Source organism: Varanus komodoensis, unplaced genomic scaffold, assembly GCF_004798865.1.
Source record: "Varanus komodoensis strain SLA01 unplaced genomic scaffold, ASM479886v1 scaffold7_3, whole genome shotgun sequence".
Classification (NCBI taxonomy): domain Eukaryota; kingdom Metazoa; phylum Chordata; class Lepidosauria; order Squamata; family Varanidae; genus Varanus; species Varanus komodoensis.
The window spans coordinates 24,578,347-24,593,665 of NW_025336480.1; the positions used below are offsets into that span (position 1 = coordinate 24,578,347).

The 15,319-nt window shown below is 42.6% G+C and overlaps 1 protein-coding gene across 4 annotated transcripts; it reads right to left on the minus strand.

Annotated features, from left to right (window-relative positions):
- Positions 1-3,130: 3,130 nt before the first annotated feature.
- On the minus strand, positions 3,131-15,083 carry NDUFAF5 (NADH:ubiquinone oxidoreductase complex assembly factor 5). 4 transcript variants are annotated; one of them, XM_044454515.1, is made up of 11 exons: positions 14,805-15,076; positions 13,255-13,295; positions 12,231-12,294; positions 11,519-11,566; positions 11,319-11,422; positions 9,214-9,253; positions 7,729-7,926; positions 6,548-6,608; positions 5,205-5,288; positions 3,604-3,686; positions 3,131-3,452 (listed from the first exon to the last, which is right to left on the minus strand). In XM_044454515.1, exons 1-11 carry the CDS (start codon positions 15,072-15,074, stop codon positions 3,363-3,365), a joined length of 1,083 nt encoding a protein of 360 aa, XP_044310450.1. In that variant the 5' UTR covers positions 15,075-15,076; the 3' UTR covers positions 3,131-3,362. The 4 variants fall into 4 exon arrangements, 3 of the variants coding, with proteins under 3 accessions (XP_044310450.1, XP_044310454.1, XP_044310453.1); XR_006417048.1 differs by having other exon boundaries at positions 3,398-3,452; positions 5,148-5,288; positions 14,805-15,083; XM_044454519.1 differs by lacking the exon at positions 11,319-11,422 and having other exon boundaries at positions 14,805-14,842.
- Positions 15,084-15,319: the final 236 nt, after the last annotated feature.

The window sequence follows — 15,319 nt, forward strand, 5'->3', positions numbered from 1 at the left end:
CCCATCTATCCTTTGAAAACTTCTAAGGTTTTTCCCGGTCTGTAAAAGTAAATTCATTATGGACATAGTTTATTAAGGGAATTCTGCCAGCACACCAACCTGCATGTTTAGAGAGAACTGCAATGACTAAAGGCAGAGTTTGTGTTTCAAGTTAAGTCTTAGTCATGCTGATTTTTGAGAGGGCTATTTATCTTACTTTACAAAGGGTGTAAATATTGAAACACTTCAGCATTTATAGGACAGTAGGACTCATGGTAAAGAATATCCCTCAGGATGTATAGGCTCTGGGCTTGACATACATCTCAGTTCCCCTTGATGATTTACTTCTTCCAGAAGGGTTGCTGCTGGTGTGCCTAAATCAATTCCAATGTTAAATAAAGGGTGGATGGATGGTCTTTTGGTTTGTAAATATATATAGGGTGGCAAAATGCAAAAAGAAAAAAGAAAAAAAAGAAAAAAGGATAGGGCTCCTTACCTTTCAACAGTTGTGTAAAAGGTGGGATTTCAGCAGGTGTAGCTTGTCATACATGCTTCATATACTGCAATTTCCTCCCGCACAATGAAGGTGCAGGAACCGTGTCCTTTTTTGCATTTGTCCACACTGGGCCAGATGCAGAAGTAGCTATACCAGCTGAAATAAACTTTTCCATGCAGCTATTAATGATGCACAATTCCTTTCTTCTTTTATATCTCGACAAAGCAACCCTGATAGTCATTGTGGAACTTCTTTGGAACCCTACGCCATGCCTCAGTCTCAAGCTGAGGGAATTATGTGAGGTAAAAATCAAACATAAAACAGTGCTGAGCAGACTTCAAACTTACCTTTCTATTGGAACTTTTAAGATCCACCAATTAGAGCTTTGTGCAAAATTCATGCATTTGGGATTAATAAATTTTGAGCAGGGAATCTGTTTTGAGTAGGAGAACTGAAGGCAACTCATACTTCTTCCACATAAAATTCAGCATTGGTTACTTTAAGCTCGCTGCATTTCAGTTGTACGTCATAGCGAGGGTGAGAGTCATTTTACTGCTGTTGCAATATAACTGGGTATCCTATCCTTGCAGGTCTACTGCAGATCACTTAGTGATCTGCAAGTGGATCCACACTAAAGGGACAAGGAAAGCAACTAAAACACAAAGCCTTAAAGTACTTACAGCTGAAACACAAAACATTTCAGGGAAGGAAGGAAGCCATTGGAGCAAGTTTCTCAGCAGAGCTCATACAAGTCTCCTCATCTCTCTCTCTGCTGCAGTATATTAACATAATTGTACGCAGGGAGGTGGGTGTGCTGCAATTCCACCATTGTACACTGCTAAAGCATGGAAAATGGTACTGAATATGGAATTCAGCTTCCTGAGCAGGTCAGCACTCTTTTTTTATCTGCTTTTTAGTGAAACCATTTCTAACAGGATTGAAAATGGATGCTGAAATTGTGTAGGCAATGCATGCAAAATTTCTGAAGCCAAGGAGTAGCATTCCCTGTGCTGAGACATAGCCCCTCCCCACTCCACACAACCAGTTGAATTACGCTCAATCTGCATAATTTATATAGGTCACAATCACAGCACAGTTTAGCAGAATATGTACAGTTCTGTTTAGTATGGACTACAAGCTTTCCACTGATATGAAGTATTTGCAGGCTGGGATTAAATTTGTTCTTAGCTGCTTAGAGTTGTTCTAGTACATTTTTCTCATTCATTTCTAGAAAGTGTATGACTATTTTTTTTGTCTTTAGGACAAAATGATACCTTTTCTGTATATCACTATTACTTCATCAAAAGTATAAGGCTGGAGGAGAGGCAGTGTAATATAGCAGATTTGTCTGCATGAGTCACCAAGAACTTGATTCCAACTTGAATATGGAAACACATGAGGTGACCTTGGGCCAGGCTGCCCAATAAAGGAATAGGAAGAGAAACCAAGCCTGCTATGTTAAGGACAGGATAATAGCTATGCATTCCACTAATCGAACTAAATAATCATCTTTTCATAAGGCTGCTTTACTAAATTTATCTTCTCTTCCTATGTTAAGAAGGGTCAAGGTCTTCCACAGGTAAATGCTTCTGATTTATGTACAGTTACAGTTCTTTCCAGTTCAGCTCTTCCATGATCTCCTGCTCACAGATTGTTCAATGAACTGGAACTTCACCAAAGCAATGGGGGAACACAGGTCTATGTAAATCATGGAACTGAGTAAGAAAAACAGGTTAGGATGATCAAAAAGTCCAAATGATTTAAAAGCTGTTAATACCGAAAGCTAGAGCACTACCATTTAGAAGTGGCTAATGGCTCAAATGATTTATGCCCTCACCTCCCACGTTCCAAGTTCTTTGCCTAACTAATACGGTAGGGAAATCACAAATACAGAATGACACAGCTTAAGGACAAATTCACACACTTGTTTTTGCCTAGATACCAACAAGCCTTATCAGTGATCCTAGGCTCAGGGAAAGAAATGGAAATACGTTTGAAAATGATTTCAGCCCCTATAATTTTGGTGGCTGGAGAACTGCTGGCATGAGCTGCTATAAGCTGTCTCTGTGGTACAGCTTGGTCCCACCTCCACTGCTCTATCTTGCCATGGAAATGGGCAGGGCTGGAGACACGTCATGAGCGCTCCCATGTAGGAGGGAGTATGAATGTGTTAGTACAGATGCAAACAAGATGGCCAGCCAGAGCCATTTGTTTTGCTCCCTCAAATAACAAAAGGGAACCTTCTCTTGAGCAGTGTAAATTTTCTCCCAAATGTCTCCTGTCTTTCTCCATGTTTTTAGTTCCTAGCAAGCTATCTGTCACCTAATGCAACTGAGCTTGTGTAGTTGATGTTTAGCATTATGCTTGCAAAGGGTGGTCCAAATTTTAACCCAGAAATCAATAAATTACCTTGTTATCAACTATTTTTGTTTAAAAATATGGCACTGAGATTTCAATTAGGTTATGCTATTCTAAAGCACTGCTTCGCAGTATCTAGCCCCTCCCTTTCAAACCATTCGCTGTTTGTATTATCTCACTGGAAAATCCTGGACCATAACAAAGTAGTGTTTCCACAGTGCAACAAGTCCCTTCCTTGTGGTTCATTTAAAAAAAACTATGTAGACCTCTCATATTCTCACATTTTGAAAATTAAACTACACACAATACTATAATTTATTTGATTTTACACAATGAAAAAATTGCAACTCTATACCACGACCATTTATATACATGAGTCACAACAGTCAAATAATAAACAGTCTTTTTTCTAGGCACTGAGGTAAGAATGCTGGGAAACATAGTGCCACATGCCCTTCAACTTTAAGTGGTCAACTGAGGAACATCTGCAGTGCTGAGTCCAGTATATCTGTCATAGTTACACCACGTGTTAATTTTTTTTGCTTCCTGGAATAAATTCATTTATTTTTCTCAAATCTCCAAATGACACAGTTGCAGAACCTCTCTGTGCTGGTCTTGCCTGAAAATAAGGTGGAAGACATTTTATGTACACAAAGCAACTATTTAATCAAGTTAAATAAAAACAGAGATGAAGGAATACTACTGAAAAAGCAATATATGCAGCATGCTTGTTCAGACATCCATGTATCACAGAGGAGGCTGCACATTACCTGTGATTCGTGGAATTTCCAACCTATCATGTAATAGATCTGATATGTTGCAGGTACAGTACCATCGCTGTTTCCATACATTTCTGTGGAAGAAACATACATATTTTACAAAATACTGAAGAGCTACAACAGAAACAAATGGCATCCCTTATAAAATTCTTGCCTCAGATCCACGAGAAAAACATCCGAGATGGATGGTTGAACTTGAAGTCCTGCACTGGGCAGGGGTTGGATCTGATGGCCCCTTCCAACTCTACTCTTCTACGAGACGCTCTAAGGCAGCCCTGCCAAACCCCTCCAGTATCACTATCTTGCTGCAGCCTTCATGCCCCCCACCATGCCATTCTGAAGACTTCAACAAGTCTTGAGGGGGCCCTGCATGCCCCTGCATGCATGAATCTGAACATGCAAGACCAATTCTGGCCCGCTTACATTGTCTGCCATTATGTTTCTAAGCTCGCTTTAAGATGTTGGTTCTAACCTGGACAGTTTTACAGGGCTCGGAACTGCAACACCTGATGGAACGCCTCTTCAAAATTGCAATATATCTGCACGATGCAATCTATATCCGAGGCCTTCCTCCAACAAGGAGGACCTTTTCAGTGGTGTCCCTTCAAGGAATAATCTCCTCACTGAGGTCTGCCAGTTGCCAACCTGATCATCTTTTTGGTGCCAGGTTAAAACTGCTCTCTACTTCCAGGCATTTAATGGCATATAGTAGGATGCCAGTTGTTTTTAACAGCTCTAATTTTTATTGGAATTGTTTTAGCTGTTTAAACTGCTTTAGATTTTGTGCACTGAAATTTTATACAGTTTTTATTGTACAATTTTCCTTAATTGTATTGACACTTATGCAATGAGGTGAACTGCCCAGAGAACTTTGGCTATTGTTCAGTATAAAAGAAGTCAATTTAGATCGGGGTCCTCAAACTTTTTCAACAGGGGGCCAGTTGAAAGGCGGTGGCAGCGGGCATGGGCCGGTGAGGTGGGGGTGACTGCAGGCATGCGTGTGCATGGTGAGGCAGGCAGCGGCAGGCACAGGTGCGGGGAGTCCAAAACCTCTGAGGCAGGCCAGATAACTGGGCATGGTGGGCTGAATCTGGCCTACGGGCTGTAGCTTGAGGACCCATGATTTAGATGAAGATGATGGTGGTGGTGGAACTTGCAATTTGCCATTTCCATCTTAGAACCTTTATTTGCTTAGCAATTCCCTGGCTAAGGTGATGGTGTATAACCTGCTCCCCCTTATAGCAGAAGAGGATGCAGATAGCAACCATCTCACTGAGTTTCTGCTACATACTACAGGAAGAAGCTGGGGGTGGGGGTTCCACTCTTTACTGCCATTCAATCCAGTAGATCACACACCACCACTGGAATGCTGCTTCACTACAGTGGGAAGGAGAAGGTAATGGAAGAAAATACTATGTGGTTGGTATCCAGTCCTAGAAGACTTATTTAAAAGGCTGTTTGATTCTATCCATTCAAAATCAATGACAACTTAAAAGTCCCACTGTTAGTGAAATTCTGACAAACTAGCATCTCACCACTGAAGGCACTCCCATGAGCAAGTCAAAACATGCCAGGTGGAATTGCAAGCTCACCCCTGTATACCGCCGCCGCCGCCAACATTGTTGCTCTGTGTAACATAGGCTTTCTGGTCCAAGAGCAATTACTTTCTCCCATACCTAAAAATAGTTTTCAGGCTTTAAAAGAAGATACAGCATACACCATGAGTTCCACTTTGTGTGTATTTTCATGCAGTACAGCAGCATGGGACAGAATCAAAGTAGCAGCATCTCGGAACAACTAAAGCCAACCCAAAATATCACATGTGGTCTGATCCTATACATGCTTACTGAGAAGTTAGGTTCATCTGCATTCAATGAGACTTTCACCCAGATAAGTATGCATACAATTGTAACCTTAGTAAACAATGTCTACAGCTACAAAACAGTATACCTTAGGATTGTAATGCTAAGCCAACAACAGAACCAGCAGATTATCTGGTAAATACCTTAGAGTGTCTTCCAAACATTTGCTGGAGAAACTTTCCAATTAATGTTCTTCTACCAATACAATCCTTTACATGTCTGCTGAGAAATAAACTCCACTAAGTTCAACAGGACTTATTCCAAGGTAAGCATGTATAGGATGCAGCCTAAATTTCTGTTTTGGTGTACAGTTTAATCAAGGATTATTCAAAACCTCATTTCTGCCCTTTGACAACAACCCGCCTGCAGCAGCTGTCAGAGCAACTGTCTGAATTCTTTACATTAAGGCAAGAACAGAAATGGCCATTCAGCTTGATCTAAAATTAGACTGGAGTTTCACAATTCAGCAGAGGTGGCATGTTGCTTACTCAAGATATATACAGCTAGTCACAATTATTAAATTGGTTTTCTGTCTGTCTATGAAGGCAAGCATAGAGTATTTGCTTGCAAATAACCCATGTCAGCCTAAATGGTACCCCAGACATTCTCCTTTGGCAAAGCTCTAGAATACACCTATAAGGGTACACATTGCTATGGTTTAGTCAGTCAGAATGCCTCTCTGAAAGGAACTGAAACGCAGATGATATATAAATATAATGTACAGAATACTATTTTGTCCATATTGACAGGACATAATAAGCATGTGAGCATTAAGAAACTACCATCCATAGATACTTAAATGTATGTCATTTCTATATTACAATGATATACTTTGTATTAATTCCTCCAATGCAGAGATAATTCATAAAACTGAATTAATACCCATCAATAACATTTCACAATTTTGACATTCTGTAATAAATGGATGTTAATTTGACACTTATTCAGCAAAGTTTACTGTTCCTTGTACTTCATTATCTGAAAGCCATTCATTCATTCAATTTATATGCCACTCCACTAGCCATAGGCTCTCTGGGCAGCTTACAACGTAAATAAAGATGAAGTTGATTTACCTTGCAGATCATCCATAATTTCAAACATCCCAGGATAGTTAACTTGGATTTCATCTGCATCCTAAGGATAGTAAGATTTGGGGTTTTTAAAACATCCCAACTAGCAATGGGGCAACAGTGATACATTAACCAAGCTAAACCTGATTGTTGCCTACTGCCTAGACCTCACTGCACACCAATGCTGTACTTGTGTCACACAACTTTCAAGAATGTGTACATACTTGGAGGAAGTATCTGTCAGTAGTAAGCTGACAGTGCAGAACAAGGGAAGAGAACAGGGCAGAAAAGCATATGTCAAATGAACCACCAGAAAACTGTACTGTTTAAAGGAAGAGAAAGGTTAAGCAGGATAGCTGATGACTAGAAACCGAACTGGGAAGAGGGCTGAGAGAGTGAGTATCTGGAGGAAGAGGAGGATGTGGAGGAGGGTGAACAAGGGAAACTAAGTGGAGAAGCCAGTAGCCTATAGGAAAGAAAGACCAAGGAGGAATGAAAGCTGGGTTGGGAAAAACACACACATTAAACCATGATTCATGTGGTCCTTGATGAGTGCTCCTCTCTTTACCCCACCCCCATCCCATGTTAGTTTCAGTGTGCAGCTCCTGGCTTGCATTCGCTGTTAGGTCTGAACCAAGGAACACTAGCTTTTGCAACAAGACTCACCCCACTCCCACTGGGGATCATGGTACACTGGCTCACCACCCTCCCCAGTAATTACATTAAGAGTTGCCACACATGCATATTATACATAAGGTCCTGATTTAATCCATATTCTTATGTTTGTTATGGATTCTTTTACTCTGGCCCTCCTCAATTTCAGCCAGGATAACCTGTGATGAGGGAGCATGGATGCTGTAAGGCAAAATGTGGAGAGCCACACTGCCTGTGCGTTTAACCTACTGGGGCAAAATAGAAACATGAATTTGTTTGTTGCTGCTCATCCTTTTTCATTTTTAAATACTGCCACTTCAACACCTCTTCATTTAATAAATAAAACCCTTTTCATCTGCTGTAACGATCATGAGCCACCACTAATTCATTCAACAAACACTCCACCTCAGGGTGAAACTTGTTGTATCTTTTGAGTTTTCAGGCTGCTTTGTACCAAAGCAGAAAAATTAGTATTGATCAGCCCCTGTAGTAGTCTTCTGGACTGTTCTTTTCTTGAAACCAATAATTACCACAGTCAGTGTGTTGAAGCCTGCTCTTCCCAGTAGATGTCCTAAATCATTAACAGCAGTAAAAGGCGATACGTGCGGTGAAAATCCACCTTCTCTTTCTAGTTCTGCCAGCTGCAAAGAACAGCGAAGCTCATAGAGTGTGTCTCCCCCAAACATGGAACCAATAAATACTCCATCCGGTTTAAGGACTCGATGGATCTAAAACAAGTCACCACAAATATATCATGCATGAACAAAGTTTTTTTTTTAAGTAGTGATATAAGAATTTGGATTTGAATACAGCCATGGGGAACCTCTGGCCTGCCAAATTCCTCATTTAGGCTGCTCCTTATGGGAATGACCCCAACTCAAACCCCATGAGAGCTGATTGCCACCCCAGCTGGAGGTGACAAGCAGCAGACCATGCTGACCCTGCATCCCATCCTCTGATGAGCAGCAATTCAAAGTACCAGTTGACAGGGCTTTGCTTGCCACCCACCTTCCTCTGTTAGCCAGGCAAAGCTGACTATGGACTCAGCTGGCACTTTAAGAAGTGGTTTATCAAAACCCCAGCTGAACTCGGGGCCGGATTTTGACAGCTGCTCATCATTCTCCATCAGGGAAGGTGAGGGACAGATGAAGCCCACTGTGTGTGCATGCAAGTATGTCTCTGAGGGAGTGGCAGGAGAAGCATACCAAGGATTGGATACCAGCTGTGGCCCTCCCTGTGGCTGGCATGCAGCCCCCAACATGCTTGTCTGAAGCCGACTTGACGCTCAGGCCAAAAGAGGTTCCCCATGCCTGTCCTAAGACAAAGCAAGTCCCACTGATTTCATTGCAGTGCAAGCAACAATACAGGCACAACTAGGGATTTCTACTTCCACCCCACCCTAACCTCTTCCTTTCTTCCTATGCCAATGGAGACTTAACTTCAGACAAACAACCTTTTTGTATTGTGCCAATCTCAGTGTTCCTCTAATACCCCCTCCTCTTTCTCAGAGACTCTCATTTTGCCTCCCATCCTGTCCACACATTATTTCAATTTGCAATGGCAGGAAGTGTTACATCAGCAATAAGTAGAACTATGTGATTAAAAGACAGCCTGGCACAACACTGACATTCCCAACACCTTGGTGTTAGATGCTTATGAGCAGGTTTTTAAAAACCGTACAAAAGAAATCAAAGTGTCCAGTCACATAGGCGAGTTGTTATCTTTGGCACCCAACAGGCTTGGAAACCTAATTAAGTAATAATCAAGTGATAGCTCCAGGAAGAGTTTTGAACTGAAAATGATAATGGATTGGACAATGCACAGAGGCTGCAGATTATATAACACAGCAGAAATATTGACAGAACTGTAGGATTCAATGTTACTCTCATCAGCACTTTTGCCCATTCCACACACTCAGCCAAGTTTCTTACCTACAGGCTCTACAGAGAAGACTGAAAAGAAGTAAAATACAGTCATATAAGCATCTTTATAAAGGCAGTCGTTCTTGTACTTACCTCATGCAGTGCTTTTGGAAGATCATTTACCCAATGCAAGCTATAAAAGGTTTAGATGGAGAAATAAATTAATAAAAATAACATTTTTGCAGCATTCCTCATTTTAGGCAGGTTGTTCAAGCTGGTTATGTGAGGGCTAAAGAATGCTTGCATAGCCCTGAAACAGAATATAAGGTCTGTTAAACATCCCTCACATAACCAACATTTGCCAGGTTCACACAACGAGGAAACTCCCAAGTGATGGCTGCATGACAAAATGGCAGCCAGGCATGCTCCAGAAGCAGCACAACCTATTGTAGCTACTGTGTAAACAGCCTCAATGTAAGCCACATTTACAATGCAGTCCTGTTTACTCAGAGATAAGTCTTACTAAGGTGATTTGCAGATCACTGTAACCAAAAGAAACACCATGCGTGCCAGCTGTATTTCTTTGACTGCTCACATCAGAACCTGGGCAGCGTGGTTTGTTCAGGGTGGCCAGCTACTCTCAAATAAGCTAGCAGCAGCCCATGGGTTATCTGAGGGTTGCTGCCCACTCCCACTAAGCTATGCTGCCTGGGTTTGGACAGCAGAGCAAACCATGTCCATGTGGTTAATTGGGGAAATTCAGCCAGCACACAGGTGGCTGCAACAATCACTCTGTCCCCGGGGGGTGGGGGGGGGCTACTCCCTGTTTGGCATGCATAGCTCTGCAGCCTTAGAACCTAATTTTTCATCTCAGCAACTCCAAATATCAATCAAAATTGATTGGAGGTTTTAAACACTTTGGGAATATGGTCCCTTTAAAGAAGACTACTCTTCAGCATTTGTTTTGCAGCAAGAAGAGAGCGAGAAAAATCAAATTCATGCATGTCATCATTTCCCAGGGATTGCAGAAAGTAGAACTATATGTAAAGTATGACTAGAAAAATAAGATTAAAACTAGAGAAGAAGCCATACTAATAGTTATGAAGTACAACAGTACAGTGGTACTTTGGCTTACAAACACTTCAGTTCACGACCAAATCGGGTTGTGAACAAACATTTCAAAAATTTTTTGACTCAGGTTGTGAACTCTGCATTGGGTGGCAACTGTGATCATGGCCATCTCTCCACCCCCTCAAGGGGGGAGATGGCCGCGATTGTGCTGGGGCCGGGGTGGGGGGAGATGGCCAAGATTGCACCCGTCTTTCCTGCACGAGCACGCCTGTGATTGCACCTGTCTTTCCTGCAGGAGGACAACAGCGATCTCGACCATCTCCCTTCTCAGCAGGATCACGCCGTGTTCACACCCGTCTCCCCTCCAGCGCGACCGCGTTTGTGCCCGTCTCTCCTCCCCCCAGGACGTTGGGATAACAGTGTGTGCAGGGATGACGGGTGCAATTGTGGTCATGCTGTGGGGGCTGGGAGATGGCTGCACTCATGCTCGCGGGGGGGGGGGAGGCCGCAATCTTTGTTGTTCTTTGTCATTTTGCTTCACATTTTTTCTGATTTAAAAAAATTAGTTACAGAATGGATAAACCTTACACTGAATCTTATGGGGAAATTTAACTTGGCTCATGACCATTTTGGGTCACGACCAGAGTCCTGGAACAGATTAAGTTCGTGAGCCAAGCTACCACTGGCCCACTTTACACTTCTAAACATGTCCACTCAGAAGTGTGTTCCACTGATTTCCACCTAGAATTAAGAAGTGTACAGAACTGGCCGGTAACTCAGGAGATTTCAGCTTCCACCCCTTTAAACAGAGCCCAGGTTTCAAAGAACTGTTTTCATCATTCTTCATGCCCTTTGGGACTTTGCAGCACCCACTTCCTATTGCAATCTCCTATTGTGGATGCTGAAAATCCATACCAAGCTACGACACCTAGTCCTCCAGCATTCAATATAATGTAAGGATATGCATCCAGAAGGGAAATTTAGTTGTGCCTCCACCTCACCCCATAGCAGAAGTGTACTTTGCACATCCATGGTCTTTTGGAGTCCCAGCCAAAAATTATATATCAGCATAAGACATGCTAGAAAACGATGCTGACACACAACACTAAGATCCAAAATGTTGGAGTGTGAATTCTGCTTCAAGGAAAACACAGTTTTCATCATAACAATTTGTCTACTTGAATTACCTCAATCCGCTGACAACAAGATCAAATGTATTTTCTTTGAAAGGAAGGAATTCTTCATCAGCCACGACACTGATGGTGGGTATTTCCGATTCTATTGTGTTTTTCTACATCAGGTTATAATAAACATGGTTTAGGTCTGCAGTTAAGACTACCTTACTTTTCAATATCATGAATTAAAGAGCTGCCCCAAAACTACTTACCAAAGCATTTTCAGCAATATCCGTCTGAAAAAGCTTTTCAACAACATCCTAAAACAAATGCATTGGAATTAGTTTCTAACCATTTTACTGATTTTTGGGGGTGGGGAAGTGAAGGCTGCTGGTTTGGGTGTGGAGGAAAAAACAGAATCTGCACATCACTAGTTTGTGCTGAGAAATTATCTATTAAAAGATGATATTTTTCAATGTGTAACCTAAATATTATTCTTTAGTTTCTTATACCAGAATACTTTTGAAACAGTAACTGTTCAATACGAAAGTTGTTTTCAAACTTATTTATGAAATGTAAGTTTTTCTCCCTGAAAATGCAGATAACTTTTACCACATACCTTTGGTAAAATCAAAACTTTTACCTTTGATTTTATACCCATTTACCTGGGAATAAGCCCCAGAAACTCTGTGGGAACTACTTCAGCAAGAATAGTATGTTAAAGATTTATTTAATCTTTATCTTGCCCAAACTCATAATCTAATCCAATTGTGTAATCTCCAGTCCTGTGCATTCTTAACTGAGTGTAAATCCCATCAAATTCAGTGGAATTTACTTTCCTGTAATTAAGCATATATCTGGGCTATTAAGACGCCTAGCTTGCATCTAGACTTTTAGCAACTTAAGCTTATTTACCATCCAATAGAGATTAATCTAATATTTAATCAGTCTGCATAAACCAAATTAAATCTAGAGAAATCATACCTTGTTTAAATGTTGAGCTATGTAGCTTCGTCCACAGCCAAGGTCCAAGGCAAGGGGAAAAGTCCTTTAGGAACAATAAATGGGATTACCTTGCAAAGCTGCAGCACAGTGAGTTATTTAATATACAATACTTTGATGGAATTCATGCTTTTCAAATTAGACACAGGCTGCAATCTAATATACACTTACTTGGCAGTATCCCACAGAATTCAGTGAAAGTATCAGAGTGAACATTAAGCTTGCTCTGATGATAACAATGATAATAACGTTTTCATTTATATACTGCCCTACAGTTGAAACTCTCTGGGTGATTTACAACACTCCATAAAACAGATATTAAAAATATTTGTACAATACAAATACAATACAAGTAGTCCACAAAATGGAATGTTCACCGGCAGACCTACATGGGTTGTTCATCGGTGGATTGTTGGGGCTGTGTGGGAGTGAGCAGATACGCTGCCTCATACCTGCTGGGTGGAAACTCTGGGTTGGTTGTCCCTCAGCCACACAGAGTGCTGATTTCACCTGTAGTAGCTGAACAACCCAGGAACACTTTATTCATGGGCTGTGAAGAGAAATCGTGATGCAAACCAGGAGTGGTGAACAGACAGGAGGCTTGGCCCAGATAGCGCATAGATTAAATAATCTATGACTTGGCATGATTTAAAAATGGGGTTTCACATTTAAGTAAAGAACATAAAGTTGAAACAGAAATCTTCAGAAATCAGTAGCTCCACTTGCAAATGGTTGATGTCAATTTTTTCTTAACAACCACAGCAAGCAACACCAACCTCAAACAGACACAGAATGGAACTCCAAGGAAAATAACTTCCAATCCTTATCACAATACAAAGCAAAACTCCCATTCCGTTGCTTCCACTGAATACAATCAACAACATTTTGTTTCCCAAAGTTTTATTTTTTAAGGAAACATCCGTATCTCTTTAAACATTGTATTGTATTCAACTGGGTAGCCTGAAAAACAGGTATGCACATAAATTTAATATGCCCAGTATCTTACCTGGCTACATCAAACACACGGTCAGCTATCCTAGCACCAACCTGCAATACAGAAAAAAATCAACACAGTCCACCACTGCTACTGGCTAACCAATCATTTTTGCTGTAGTTGACTGAAAAAGTATATTGAACAGCAGCTCACTTCATACCTAATGTCAGTTCAGATGCTTTATTTGTTCATCAGTAGTGCTCTTACAGGCTCACGTTTGTCTGAAACTCTGGTTTGAAATAGTGAATAGCAGTGGTGAGTCGTATTAAACATTGTTTGTCAACTGGAATGCCACAGAAAGAAACAATTCTGCAAAGTTATGGTGGTGCTCCCAAGTGGTAAATCATGGTTTGTTGTTAGGTGAAAGTGAAAGCACCTACTTCAAGCCACTCCAACCTTCCCTACCAACTGTAATAGCTGCAGAAGGGAGGTTTTCAGGACACTTAAGGTGCTGGCTTCCTCATAAGGGTCTGTAACATTGTTCGAGTGGATATCCATTCACCCTGAGCCTATGACATGGAAGATCTGTGATTAGCAGCACAGCATTTTTGTTTAAAGCTTAAAAAGTTTCAGGGAGGAAAGCATACACAGTCTGAGGGCAGTTCTAGTGTTCAACTCCTTCTCCTGGTGGTATTTTTCCAGTCAAAAGTATTTCTTCCTCAATGCTACTATTAGTCCAGTTAAGGGAAAAGGAATGCTTTTTCTTTCTTGTTTCTTTAACTTGTGACCCTCCACATACTTTGGTCTTCAAGGGCCTATGAGAACTGTAGACCAAAGCACGTGGCAGAAGTTGCCCACCACAACTTAGCAGATCAAATAACTGATTCTGGACTCACACATATGTTGGCCTCCAGCATGTTTGAAACTGTGTGAGGAGTGCATTACCCACAATAGGCCTAATGCCAGAAAAAAGCCCTCAGCTCTTTGCCAAGAACTCTTTAAAAATGGTAAAGTGGCCTGAGAATTGCTAACAAAGCAGTGCTGGGAGTGCATCAGTTTATATGGTTTCATGTAAGGACTCCTGTAAGTTAGGGCTTCCCCAACCTCCCACTCTCCAGATATGTCATGCTACAACCATGTTGGCTGACAGATTTATGGGTGTTGTAGTCCGGCAAATCTGGAAGACCGGGGAAGTCTGTGGCCCATTACGGGTCCTTTTCGTTGCTGTGCGTACTAAATCACGTGGAGTTGTTTTGTTTCGATTCGCATCGACCTGCTACTGATCCAGCACGCGTCTTGCTCGATACTGCTGCAAGAGCCCTCAGGAGGGAACTAACCAAGGCATTCCCCCGGCAAAACCTGTATTATGCTCTCCGCCGTACAACTGGGGCGCAGGAGCTGGGAAAACCAGGCTCTTCCTTCTCACGCGCTTTGGCTCAAGGTCGCTCGATTCATGAATGCCTCCTGCAGCCGTGAGCCGGGCAACACGCATTTCGCCTCTGATCGCTAACACCGTGTCGTCGTGTTCACGGGGACAAAGCAAGGGGAGCTGCTCCCATCCAGCCCGCCCCGGGCGACAACCGTGCCAGGGTGGGCGGCCCGGCCTCTTTCCCCTAGCCTACCTCTTCGCGCAGGTACTCGTAGCGCTCCGGTTCTGGCTGCAGCGCCGCCCAGTTCTTCTGCTTCCTCTTCAGCTGCCGGTCGAAAGGGCTAAGAGCTCCGGGCCCCGAGATGGAACGAGATCCGGCTACCGGCGGCGCTGAAATGAAGGCGCGGCGGCAGGGCAGAAGGCAGGCGCCCCCCAGGAGTGTCCGTGCGCCCATCGCTGGGCCGGGCGGGAGAAACCCCGCGCTAGTCGCAGAGGAAGGAAGCGGAAAGAGCAGCACGCGCATGTCCAGCTCCTCTCGCCCGAGTCGGAACCCGCGCGCGCCCGAAGCAATGCAGCGAGCCCAGGCAGTGTCGCTGCAGCCGCCGGCTCGTACGGAGCAGCAAACCTTCCTCAATTCCCTTCAGATCTGTTCTTCTGGATTGCAACGATCACGATTCCTGAGCAGTGGTCCTGCTGGCTGGGGTTGATGGGACCCAGTCTGCAACACCGGGAAGGCATTCGTTCTGGGGAAGGATGTTTTAAGCAGAA

Excerpts from the sequence above, each read along its gene's own strand:
- NDUFAF5 (XM_044454515.1), bottom strand. The coding sequence starts at position 15,074 with ATGCGCGTGCTGCTCTTTCCGCTTCCTTCCTCTGCGACTAGCGCGGGG. Across the intron at positions 13,296-14,804 it reads ACGAGTACCTGCGCGAAGAG|GTTGGTGCTAGGATAGCTGA; the intron begins GTAGGCTAGGGG and ends TCTGTATTGCAG. Across the intron at positions 5,289-6,547 it reads AATTATGGATGATCTGCAAG|GTATGGGAGAAAGTAATTGC; the intron begins GTAAATCAACTT and ends AACTATTTTTAG.